The 12,743-nt window shown below is 35.0% G+C and overlaps 1 protein-coding gene across 1 annotated transcript; it reads left to right on the plus strand.

Annotated features, from left to right (window-relative positions):
• The first annotated feature begins 5,449 nt into the window (after positions 1–5,449).
• LOC110446248 (forkhead box C1-A-like) lies at positions 5,450–7,632 on the plus strand. The gene has a single exon (XM_021491292.1). The coding sequence runs from the start codon at positions 5,702–5,704 to the stop codon at positions 7,247–7,249; it is 1,548 nt and encodes a 515-aa protein (XP_021346967.1). The 5' UTR covers positions 5,450–5,701; the 3' UTR covers positions 7,250–7,632.
• Positions 7,633–12,743: the final 5,111 nt, after the last annotated feature.

The following is a 12,743-nucleotide window of genomic DNA, read 5'->3' on the forward strand; positions in this document are numbered from 1 at the left end:
ATTATTAAATAAAGTTCTTTTTAAGAGCAAAAATCGTGCTTTGAAGGTTTCCGATTTTTGAGTAAGGTTTTTGAAGATTATGGTCGTTATCATGATTTCGTATAGGAAACCCTTTATTTCATTGAATAATATGGAGTCGATGTTGTTCGATCATGGTCAACAGTGTGCATTGTGGTTTCCCTGTCAGTACCAGGGTTCATACTTTGTTGTCGTGGTCAGTGTATTATTTTGACAATCTGAAGGACTATATATAGTATGTATTTCAAATACATAAGTAGGAGGCAATACAGTACATTGTGATATCTAAGATTCAGTTGTTCAACTTTGTGTAATTAAGAAATATGTAGACGATAAAGAGAAGCAATGTGAGGAAATAGTAAATTTAGTACCCGCTTCAAAAGCCGGGAATTTATACCCAACTTTTCATTCACATTTCCTTCCTTTCGTACTATATGAAGTGTTATTGAATAGTATCTTTGCAGTACATTGTAATTATATTATATTATGTTTCACTTACGTTGTAAAGTTTTTTTAGTAGCATGCTTGCATGATTGAACTCCAAACATGAAATTAAATACCAAGAAATATGTGATCTATGGATAAACTATAAAGTTATGTAAAAGGCTCGAGATGTAAGACTCACTAATACCTACCTATACAAACAGAACGTCGGATACAAAAACAAACAACAAGTTAAATGATTTCTAAAATAAACCTATACAAATATTATGAAATCTTAATTTTGTTTAGAAAGAAATTAGATATGTCCAATTTTGTTCTTGCTTTTCACAATTTCGTTTTCGTTTATGCTCCTCTTAAGGATTTGTCTAGGTAGACATGTCCGTACTTAGCGTTGATTGACAACACACCGAGAGATGTGAACCTAATCCGACAGTTAGTCGATAAAAGTGATCAATTTCTGAGGTAGCTAATCGATACCGGTGTAGGCAAGTGTTATATTGTAGCGAAGGGACAAAATTATCACATGCAAATCACAGAAACAATCATGGGGTTAGAGACGAATATAATACACACGAGTTCATTCATATATATCTTATAATAAATCAAAATAAATCAGTACATTATGTATGTGTTCAGTGATCAATTTTATAAGTACATCTATGGAGATTAAAAACAGTAATACACTTGGACCTATATGTAGTGAAATGAGCAAAATTCTGGTACCTGTATTTAACATTAATTTGGTAGTTTAAATTTTCTTATGAACTCAAAAACATATCTAATATATCTTAGGAGAGGAATATTTAGATGAGTTACAAATATTGTGAATTCGTCAAAGTAATTCATTTATGTTTGTGTCGCAATTATGTAGTAAACCTTTATTTTTTCATGTTGATAAGTTCTATCCATTTCACATAGAATGTCAACAGTAAACTAAGGTACCGATGTGCCATTGTACTAAAGTAGCTTTATACGACTAACTCCAGATTTACTTGGTACATAACTTAAACTTGATTTTTCATTAAGATGTTTTCAAAATCACACCTTTTGTGCGTGTTTATGATCTGAGAGTAATCTCATTTGTTTAATTGAATTTCACGGCTGTCAGTGCGCTATATTTTACAGAATAATTGTGTCCTTAGTTTTATTTCATTTTGGTTTATCCTATGTTAATTATTATTCTTAATTAATTATGTCAATCACATCAAAATGCCATCTCTGTTGTTCCAAATGCAATAGAAGCTACTAGGACAATTTTATGCTTTCTGCAGAAGTACAACTGTTTGTGGTATCAATCCTGAACCTTTTCGCGGTGCAGATGTAATCGTGTGGAGGTGTTCGCGGCTTGGAGGTAAGGGTGATGTCAATGGAAATGCAATAGCTTCTTATATTGAAATGTGTCTATTTGTTTTCGCGTGGATTTTTTCGCGCTGATTTGGCTAGCAAGGCATTAACACGAAACCCTTTACTTATACATCCTACAGAGTATCTTACTTATGTCTTTACTTGTGCGTTACCCTTAATAAAGCTTACAAATGTGTACTGCTCAGTGTGTAATTATCAGCGCTTGTTCCTTTAGATGATCCCTATATAGTGTGGTGTTTTTATTTTAATTGTTTGTACATAACAATTAAGTTCACTAGCAAAGGTTAAAGGACAAATCAAAAGTTACACACGCTTTGATAAATATAATATGAAACGTATAATGTATGCAATATATAGAGCAGTTTATATGAAACATAGGATTATTTTGTGGAATGTATTTAATAAATTATGTTTGTAAAAGTTATGTTATTCCTAATGTGTGTAAAATGTAAAATAAAGTTTGTAGGTAGGATATTTTATCCGAAAACAAAGAATTGCAGTGTAATCATAAGTCTTATATTTATTTATTCAACAACATTTTGCTATCCAGAATAATTTTGAAATATTCAGCCATGGTATTAATCATGTAAAGGAATCACTTTGGTTTATTTGAGAAGGAGATAGACAGTTTATACAAGCATTACTATTCTCTTTTATGTCTAGAAATCTGTAGCTCATTCCGGATATAATCGAGAGGATTCCGTTTTTACTTTTCTCGGCTCATACCATCGATACGGTTGAAACCAAACCTGCATAATTGGTAGAATTTGGCGTTGTATAAATATTGTTTAAATAAGTTTGGATCTAACACGTGTGGAGTACACAGTTATCCGACCGGTCAGCACCTGGACAACACTCCCTACTGACCAGCTGTGTCCGAAATACGCTGACCTTTGCGATCAAGAACATGTTCTTTCATAATTTTAAACATATATTTCATATTTACTTTTATATAATGTTTGTCTTAAAATTAGAAAATATTTACGACTTTTTAAATACAAAAGCGAAACGAACCGAAATTATGTAGATTTCCAAACAAATATTGGGGCTGTAGAAGAATAAAAACGACTGGGTTCCTTAAGAGAAAGTTCGTCTTTAATTCATTCCATTAATTGATTCAATTGGTTTTTTTTATTTTCCTTGTAAAAGAAATTTTCTAATGAGATAATCTTCGTAAGTATATTTCTATATTTCCAACGAAAACATTATCTTATTATTACAATTAAAAATTCTGTACATTTATTACCGTAAATGATTATTATTATATTAAAAATAATAAAAACCAAACGTCGGTTTTATTGTCAAATCGTCAATTTTCGTAGCTGATTTCTGTAATTGTGCGTTATTAAGGATTTCGAAAAGGCATTTACCATAGATGTCCATATTGACATTTGATCAAATTTGTTTTGTCTAAAAATCACATTCTTTTACATTAAAACACGTGAAATGTAATTCAATCTTCTCGGCGGGAAATATTAGCAATAGTCTCTTTTAAAATTATTTTGGATTCTTTGGGGTTCTAAATATATATCAATGCACGTGCACAACATCGTCATGCGTTTCTCACTCTCCAAGAAACTTATCAGACGTGAGATTGGTGGGGGTCCCCAATCTCGAGGCTGTGTACATTTGCGGCGTTCCCCGCAGAGAGAGATCCCGAGCCGAGGTGATGGTAACTCTACGCTAACGTACTCCACCTGTTGTGGGTAGACGCGGCAGGGGCCAATGCTAGTGACCCACCATAGCTGATTCTGTATATTCGAATGTTCATGAAAAATGGCACCCCTACCGGGAGAAAAACGCCATTTTCTGGATTATTCATAACGTTGTGAAATTTAGTGTGAAAATAGTGAATATTTGTACTTTTTTTCTGAACGCCCTCTGTTTTGTGTGATTGATGACCACTAGAGTGTTATCCAAAAGTGATTATTGTCCGTGAATTACTGTAAACTATTTCCGTTGTAATTATAGAAGAACTTTGTACAAAGGAAAAAGTACATTTCTCAAATTTATGATTAATGACCCAAACTCACATGGAAGTAATTCTAGAGTTTTGAAATAAGATGGATTCCATTTTTACTGGTGAAGATTTCGCTTTAAACTATTCTAGTATTACTCCTCGATTATAAAGTTGTCAACACCTTCAGCTGGTGAAATTTCTCGATGTGAATAAGAATAAAATAAGAATTCATTTTTTATCTTTAAATTACATTGGTGTCATATGCACGGTAGACTCACATACACTTCGGTTATTGTACTTTACCCGAGTAAATCGCACTGGTTTACACAAAGAAATTTTACTTATTTTATCTATTTTTATAACCCCTTTTTTGTAGATATATTTAATAATTTACACATACAAACATACTAGGTGTGGTGTTTGTGATTACCGTACACCCACTAGGGAGCGTGCTGAATCACTACCATACCTTTGGATAATTATATCATTTGATATATTGCATTACAAAAACAATTAATCTACAATCAGTGTAGAGCAGTTGTAATTAAGTCAATTTAATTTACTCTAGTTAAGTGGTTACATTTTATTTTCAATTTCAAAACTAAACATACACTAAATACAGATATATATTTGCATAAAAATGATATAGTACAGTGTAATAAGCCATGATAATTTCTCCACGTGTTCTATCAATTACTCTATAAATTAATGTAATGTAATGTAGTGTACAGGCTCAATAGACTGGTGATTCAATAGTTATCACTACAATATAAAGTGTTTAACAATGTTCACTGTGTAAATATTGTGTGCGTTTCCTACAATATGTAAACAAGTTTATTGTGTTAGGAGTCGGGTCGGACCGTCATATCAGCGCGCTATTGACTCAGTTACGACATTTGTTTTTTGTCAATATTTATACTGACATTAGAGTAGTATTTATAAATCTGTTTAGTGCCGTTATGTTATGTCGAAAAACCTGCCCAACACTTATACATGTATTGAGCTAAATTTGAAAATATTTATCGAAAACAAGTTGAGTATTTATAAAGTAAACAGATCGGTTTGTGTACAACGTGATGGAGTCTGACAAGATTTGGAGGTGTCATTGCTGTAACACTCTGGCTACCGTGATTCCTCGTATGATATGTCATTGTTGACCTGTCCAGCTGAGGTTTACCGAACTAGACAGTACGTTAAAGAGACAATTTTCTTGAACACAATTTGCTTGCAGGCATACGTGTTCATTTCATTAACTACTGAATGCGTGTCGATCTAATAACAATAGTATATGTTTCTGAATGCAAACAGGAGATACGCGATAAATAAGAATAGGCGCTTCACATCAACACACAAGATTCAAATGAAATTTACACAGTATTTAAATTTCCACTCGTTCCCTTTCTGCTGGCTGTGTTTGTCTGAATACGTACTAATACAGACGAGAGAAAGATTTCTGTTGAAATTGTCAATTACTCAAGTCGATGACGGGTTCTCCCCACACGGACCGACCTAGTATCCCGTCAGCCCCTGTGTGTGGCCAGCAGATTCGCAGATAAGATTACAGCGCGGCCCGATTGGCCTGGTGAAAATTGAAGGCGGAGCCTGGCTCCATATTTGTAGCTTATTAGTCACAACAAATCACTCGATAGTTAACGTTGTTGATCATAAGGCCATCGAGATCACGTCTATCTCAGCTTGTAATAACAGACACTTGATCACGAGGACGAGACCGGCGTGAAACACACACACGCAGCATAAACACATGCTTTGCGTGTGAGAAAACGACGGGCGAAATTTACGAGCAGGAATTGTTTTTGTGGAAAAGACATTTTATCACCTGAAAGTGGACTTTATTATATACAAGTGAACTTCAAAAACAATATTTATACTATTGGGAGCAGGGACGGTGTGGAAATGCAACCGGGTCCGCTCCAACACCGCTATCACCATTCTGCCAATGTCCCGGGGATCGGGAACGGGGCCGGGCTGAGTGTGGTACCCGCCCTGTTCGGGGACCAGAACTACTATCGACATGGTGGCTATACTTCCGTGACCATGGATAGAATGGCCGCTATGTACGGGGCGGCGGAACAGTATCCCCACATGGGGCGCTCTAACCCCTACAGTCCCTACGCCCCTCCACAACAGGTACACAAGGACATGGTCAAACCACCCTACAGCTACATCGCCCTCATTGCCATGTCCATCCAGAGCCAGCCGGATAAGAAAATCACCCTCAATGGAGTATATCAGTTCATTATGGACAGATTTCCGTTCTACAGGGAGAATAAACAGGGGTGGCAAAACAGTATACGCCACAACTTGTCCCTCAACGAGTGTTTCATCAAAGTGCCTCGGGACGACAAGAAGCCCGGGAAAGGATCGTACTGGAGTCTGGACCCAGACAGTTATAACATGTTCGACAACGGTAGCTACCTCAGGAGAAGGAGACGGTTTAAAAAGAAGAACGCTATCAAGGATAAGCTCGATCGCGACTCTGACGACCCAAAGGATCAACGGAAATGTCCGAATGACCAAAAGACTGACGGTGAAAATGACATTCCCAGAAATGGTGAGTCAGTGACTTCAGAATATTCAGACAGTTCCAGTAGCCCCAATAAATACGATCTCAAGAAAAACCCGCACGGTCTGGAGACCCCGCCACACTCTCCCGGAACTCGGATGCTCCCGGTCACTGGGACCAAATTAGAGCCTCTAGACCCGGTCAGTCCGGACTGTATGAATACTGGACACTCTCATCACAGTCCGAGCTCGCTTCCTATTCCTACCGACCCTCTGGACCCTCCGTCCAGCAACTTCTCCGTGGAGAACCTAATGACCAACCCTCATACCAGCGTACCCTGTGACATTTCCAATACGTGCAACTTCGCGCCGAGCAGACAGACACCACTCATCAGTCCGTCCGTCCTACAATATACGGGTACCCGGGTGTCCGACATTTACAGGAATGTGTCCACATGCAACCAGAACATGTCGCCCCCTCTGGGATATTCGTACCCCTCTAACGCAAGTGCTCAGTCTCTTCTTGGACAGTCCTCTATCGGAAATCCTGGGGTGCATTCTCTGCAGATCGCCTCCCCCGGGGCGGAGGACGGAAGTTCAGGAAGTGCTAGTCCCCAACCCGCGCCTGCCCATGCCCACGGAACTATTTCTCAAACCAATGGGATTAACTCCGCCATGTTTACAATGTCCCAGAATCAGACATACGGACGAACAAGTGCTTGGTACATGTCCCCACCCACAGGGGAATTTTCTTCCCATAGTACGGACTTCTCGTCACCCTCGCCCTTCTCCGCGGTCCGGGATGTGTTTGACAGTCAGAGACTTCTCGGGGGACAGCCCGGGACCCAGGGGCAGTCCACCGCAAGCTGTCAGCTAGCGGCCTTTAGGACTCCTTACAAATCCCCTGGCTCGTACACATGTGAATACAGTAAGTTTTGATCGAGAATTCAATGTTAGTTCATGGTGCAAAAAAACTGGTAAATGTGGATTTTTCTATTTTCTATTATCTTCATTTTTTTTCTAGTGAATATCTGAATATTGTGATTTTTTTTTTATCTCATTGACTTTTAAATGTGACGAGAAAACGTGCTCCGTTTCCAGAAGACAATTGGAACTGTGATTGAACTGTTTGACCAATAGGTCGTGTAAAGTGGTTCTCAAAGATAGCTTTAAGGTATGGTGTGTGTAAGCTTTTACTTAGAAGCAAATATCAAAAGTATATGACAAAGTATCCGTTATGCTTATAGCCTATCTGAAGGTATTGTAGCATGAAATATGTGTATTCATTTATTTTGTATGGAATATGAGATAAATTACATAATTTAAAGCTGTATTTTGTTCTTTATGATATATTTTACATTTTGGTTTATTATACACCTGTATCGATCGCGACAACGTTTGGAATCTCAAGAAATTACATGATTGTAATTACATGTATTTGTAGGAAGACCACGTGTGCTTAATCAGTGGCGCTCTGAAATTTAACAGTATGTTCTTTTATATTCCAAATGAATTAGTCGCTGTAGATTAGTACGATCCGTGCAATAGGAACAGATCGAAGCACGTGAGCAAACTATTATCTCCAGAAGAAATCGTTTTAGCCGCTCCTGCAAAGCCGTACGTCCCTAGTGTCAGATTCAATTGAGATATTAAGAGGGAAAACGTGAGTTCGCCTCAAGGTGATTCTGTAGTGAAGCAGTGATGTAACTTGTACGCTGAATTACAAAACTTATTTAGTTTGGCATTTTACTTTCACGGAAATCACAACTGCCGGTACATTTATCAAATAGCATTTAAATTTACAAGATATTGGCACACACTTACCACCTACACGTGTAAAACAGTGGTTCTGTAGTTACATTTTTCAATTAGTTTTCAAAATGTTATTGGTATAACGTGGTTTTATTTAATTTGATAAAAAGCTCATTGAAATTTAATTTTCCATTCTTTTTAAATGTATTTTGTTACAAAGATTACAAAAAACATTGAAATAATTTCTGAGACATTTCATCGTATGATTTAGCGTAAATCAAAACTGTTTTCATCTATAAACAATTTGTTTTACATTCTTAAATATTCCGTTCAAATAAGCTTCATCACACAAACATCACATAAGAATACACACGATTTCATTGTATGTTTATCTGCTCTTTTAAAATCTACCTCGTTACAAAACTTAAATAAACCTAATTTATCCTGCCAATTATTTACATGATAAGGTAAAATAGTACCCTAACATCAATTTAAATTATTTTAGGATCGCTATTAAAAACATATCGAAAAATTACATACATATTTGTATATATTGGTAAGTTAGAACTATTCGTTACACGCGACGTAACTTGTAATTTAAAAAAATGTGGATTTGTGCCTTTTATTGTTATGGTAAATAAATTGAAGTGTATGCATAATAAATTAATTTCAGATAACCTGTTAAAACTTGTAACGTAACACATTCTTAAAATGTTTCGACACATTTATATTTCGATTGTATTTTTTGTCTAAAATTACAAATATGTTTTATTTCTAGTTGTTAATACAACTAACATCCTTTTCCATGAAACATATTATAGCTTTGCCAGCTGAAAAAGATGCTTCAATTTACAAACGTCAGTATTTTAATAACGTTAGTCATAGCTATCTTACACTTTATGATGGTTTTGACATCCGTTATTTTGCTTAAATATGTATATTAATATGTACAAAATTATGTTCAGAAACAATTAATCGGTAAATGAACAATACTGACTATTTCTGTATGAAAAAAGCGACAGTGTCGTCACAGATAATTCACGCACACATAATAATAGCCAGAATATTCTTCAGATGGATTGTTTATCAGATAAATTAACATTGTATCAGAGAGATATATGACGTTATTCCAATTGATCAGATTCTAGAAAAAGTGATTTTAAACTCCGATTGTTTTAAAACAAAAATGCTTAAATGACAGACTGTATTACATTAATGCTTAATTTAGTTAAATCAAAATAGTTTTTGAAGGACAAATTGTATTCAAATAAATTTTAAAAGAGGAGATTGTAGCAGTACAGCAGGCGAGATGGAGATAATGAATTGCTCTGTGTGATGTATCGACATATCGGTGAAATATGAGCCCAGTAACACACAGGTAGACGCCGGCAGCTATAGTGTAGGTGTAGGTTAACTTGATTTATAATAAATATTGGTTTTAGTTCCCGCTGTATTTGTACAGTAAACACACACACGTTTTTGTCTACGCGCACTCACACAATTTTTATATTTACACCATCGAAATATGAATATAAACTTTATATATTCATAAACAATAAATATTTACCTATTACATGTAGATTAATGACACTAGGGCATGGATACGTAACACTGGTAATAATGAAAATTTATCAAAATAAACAATAAATGTTATAAAGTACTACCGTTACAATGTAAACTAACACGAATGTTGTGGTACCCCCGCGGTTTTTACCTCTGTATTGTGCAGATTTCCTCGATTTTTTCCCGTGCGATTTCGACAGCTAACTCTTAGCTATGTATAACATTGTAATATAACATTAAGATATTATATAAACAGGGTAACTATGACATTACAACATCATTATTACGACGATAAATCTGTGACATATAGGATGAAACTATCAACTGTGTGGCACCATTTATTAGTGTAAATCACTTACAACAAAAGACATATACAGTGTATATATTTTTAATTTTATTCTTTACACAGATACACAAACAAATACAATGCTTCTTAATAATTCAGAAATTAATTCAGCGAACATCGACCTCTAAATTCCAGTCATTTTAGGCAAAAATCGAAGGAATATTATCAGCAACCTTAAGTTCGTTTTAAATTTAATTAAAAAAATAATTTGAATTGATTATCATATACTGATTGTGTTCATCAAAAACTAGGAACTTTTTGGAAGCATTTCCTTTTATTAAAACTGAAGTTATTTTGATGTTTGTTTCACTGGATATTATTTGGAGACATTTCCATGTATATGTATGAATGTTACGAAACAAATAATAAAATCAATTATTTTTTAAATGTCATACATCAATCAACATATTATATATAAACAATAAAAACCGCGCCCATTTGATCAATATTACAGCTATTTACCTCGACCTAGAAGTCTCTTACAACATGTTAACATATTAATAAGGTTACAATTACATATTACTCAATCATTCTTACTTATATGATGAAAAAAATATTTGATCGTGTAAAAATTACGTTACATTGTACAGCATACAAATATTAAGATATTCAGAAGTAAAATTAATCAATAGAACTGACTTCTTCCATTGAGGATTCAGTTATTTTATGTCATTGTTGCAGAATCTGTATTTTTAAAGTGGTTGTGAAATCGTTTACTATAACGGTACAAACCACAGGTTACAATCTGTCGAATCTCTACGTTTTTCATTATATTATTTATATATACAGCCAGAGTAGGACCCCTCTCGTCAGCCATCCCTTCACGCCCATGTACACATTACAGCGCAGACAGACACGGTTAACTTACAGCCCCAGTATTTACCTGGTTTTGATTTATTGAATAAATTTCAAGGTGGCAAAACATATTAAGAATCTATAAATGTTTAACATTTAAATGATATGTATTGCTTATATACATCATATAACTATATCCAGAAATGGCAAAAAAAGTGTATAGATTATAAGACCTGAAAACAAACTTTATACATACTGATTATAACTGAAAGTTAGATATCGTGAATGGATCCAACATAAAAATCATCAAAAAAGTTTGTAAAAAATGACAAAAAAGTCAGTAAAAATTAACATATTCAATTATTATAAACCGCTAACAATATATCATAAATTAACTTAAGTATGAAATGGGACAAATATGCATATGGATATTTATAATTTAAAACATTTTTTTTTTAATCCAACTTTTTATCTTGAATATTTTTTTAATTAACTTAATTAAAAATATATTTCTACTCTGTTACAATACTAAAACAGCAGATAGGTTTAAACCTTCACTCTGCTCATCAGTTTTGTAAGGCCCAAAACGACGCCCTGCCAATATGTTCAGATGACAAAACATATGTGGTTATACGAACAAAACATTCGAATAAACCTTGGTAAGATTTTGTTTTCATTTTATGCAAATCAAGAAAATGAAATGTGCACTAATTTTTGTTGTGTAGGAAGTATCACTAGAAGTTGTACTGTTCTAGATTAACGCCCAACAAAATCAGCGGAGTATCGTTTAAAGACCGTTGCACTAAACGTCTGAAACTTCTAGTAATGATTCTTATACAATGTTCCGTAGTAACGTTGAATCTTAAATGTCATTTCCATGTGGAAAATACAATGATTTCAATTCAAAGTTAGCCCAAATAAAAAGCCCAATGTTCTCTAAGTATGAAATTAGTAGACGCTAAAAGTATTGGGTACGTTATTTGATGATGAGCTATTTACAACTGAGAGACAACCGTTAAAGATACTGTCAGATAAACATGTAATCTGTCATGTCTGTAAATTATTGTAGATATTATCTCTACAGTTAGTTTGATGTATTAGCCAAATATAAAATACAAGCAATGGATGGGGAACACGTACACTGAAACATCCCCTCCACCCTCTATGTGTATTACACGTACATCACACCTTACAACGGTAATCAATACACTCATTATACGATTTTAATGTATTTAATTTGGTAATTTTGCCCCGAACCTTTCCGTACAGGTGCGCGGTGTGTAATGACATAAGTGTATTGTCTACTGGTCTAGGGTTCCTGTCCGTATCTCCAGTCCTGGGGATATGTACATACACCGGACAGTGGTCAATTTAACCAGTTTAATTAGATGTATTGTCCGGAGTTAAACAGATATTCCAGTCTATAGACCGGCCGGACGGTGGATGACCAATGGTCAGCCTGGTCAATCTTGATCCACGGTAGCTATTCACATCGTATTAGCATGTTTAGTCGGCGAATTTGTGGACATTCGAATTCATTGTCGTCTCACTTGGTAAACTAAAATGGGAGGCGATTGTTGACCGTCTTGTTTAAACAATTTGGATTAAGTATGTGCTTAAGATGGTTAAAATTCATTATGAGTATCACGATAATTATTTAGGAGGGGTTATGACCTTGGGTAGACACTTGATAAACTTACGATAACCCTATATCCATTTTACAGCCCTATTTCGGTGTCTGAGGCGCGTGGACGATGGGTTCCTAGATACACATTAATGGCTAACATGGTGCGTAGAGGAATGGCGATAGGATCAAGGTTTTAGAGGGAAGCTTTTCGCCAACAATCGTTCAGAATGAAGAGCCAACCCCAAACGCGTCCCAAATACTCTAGTAACAACGTGTATAAGAAAAAGAACGTATTCAATATGAATGAGAACGCTATGTAATTATATTTGAATAACACCACGACGTCTTAT

Source organism: Mizuhopecten yessoensis, unplaced genomic scaffold, assembly GCF_002113885.1.
Source record: "Mizuhopecten yessoensis strain PY_sf001 unplaced genomic scaffold, ASM211388v2 scaffold2671, whole genome shotgun sequence".
Taxonomy (NCBI): domain Eukaryota; kingdom Metazoa; phylum Mollusca; class Bivalvia; order Pectinida; family Pectinidae; genus Mizuhopecten; species Mizuhopecten yessoensis.

Bases quoted from the DNA above. Each gene is read 5' to 3' on its own strand.
- LOC110446248 (XM_021491292.1), top strand. From the start codon at position 5,702: ATGCAACCGGGTCCGCTCCAACACCGCTATCACCATTCTGCCAATGTC.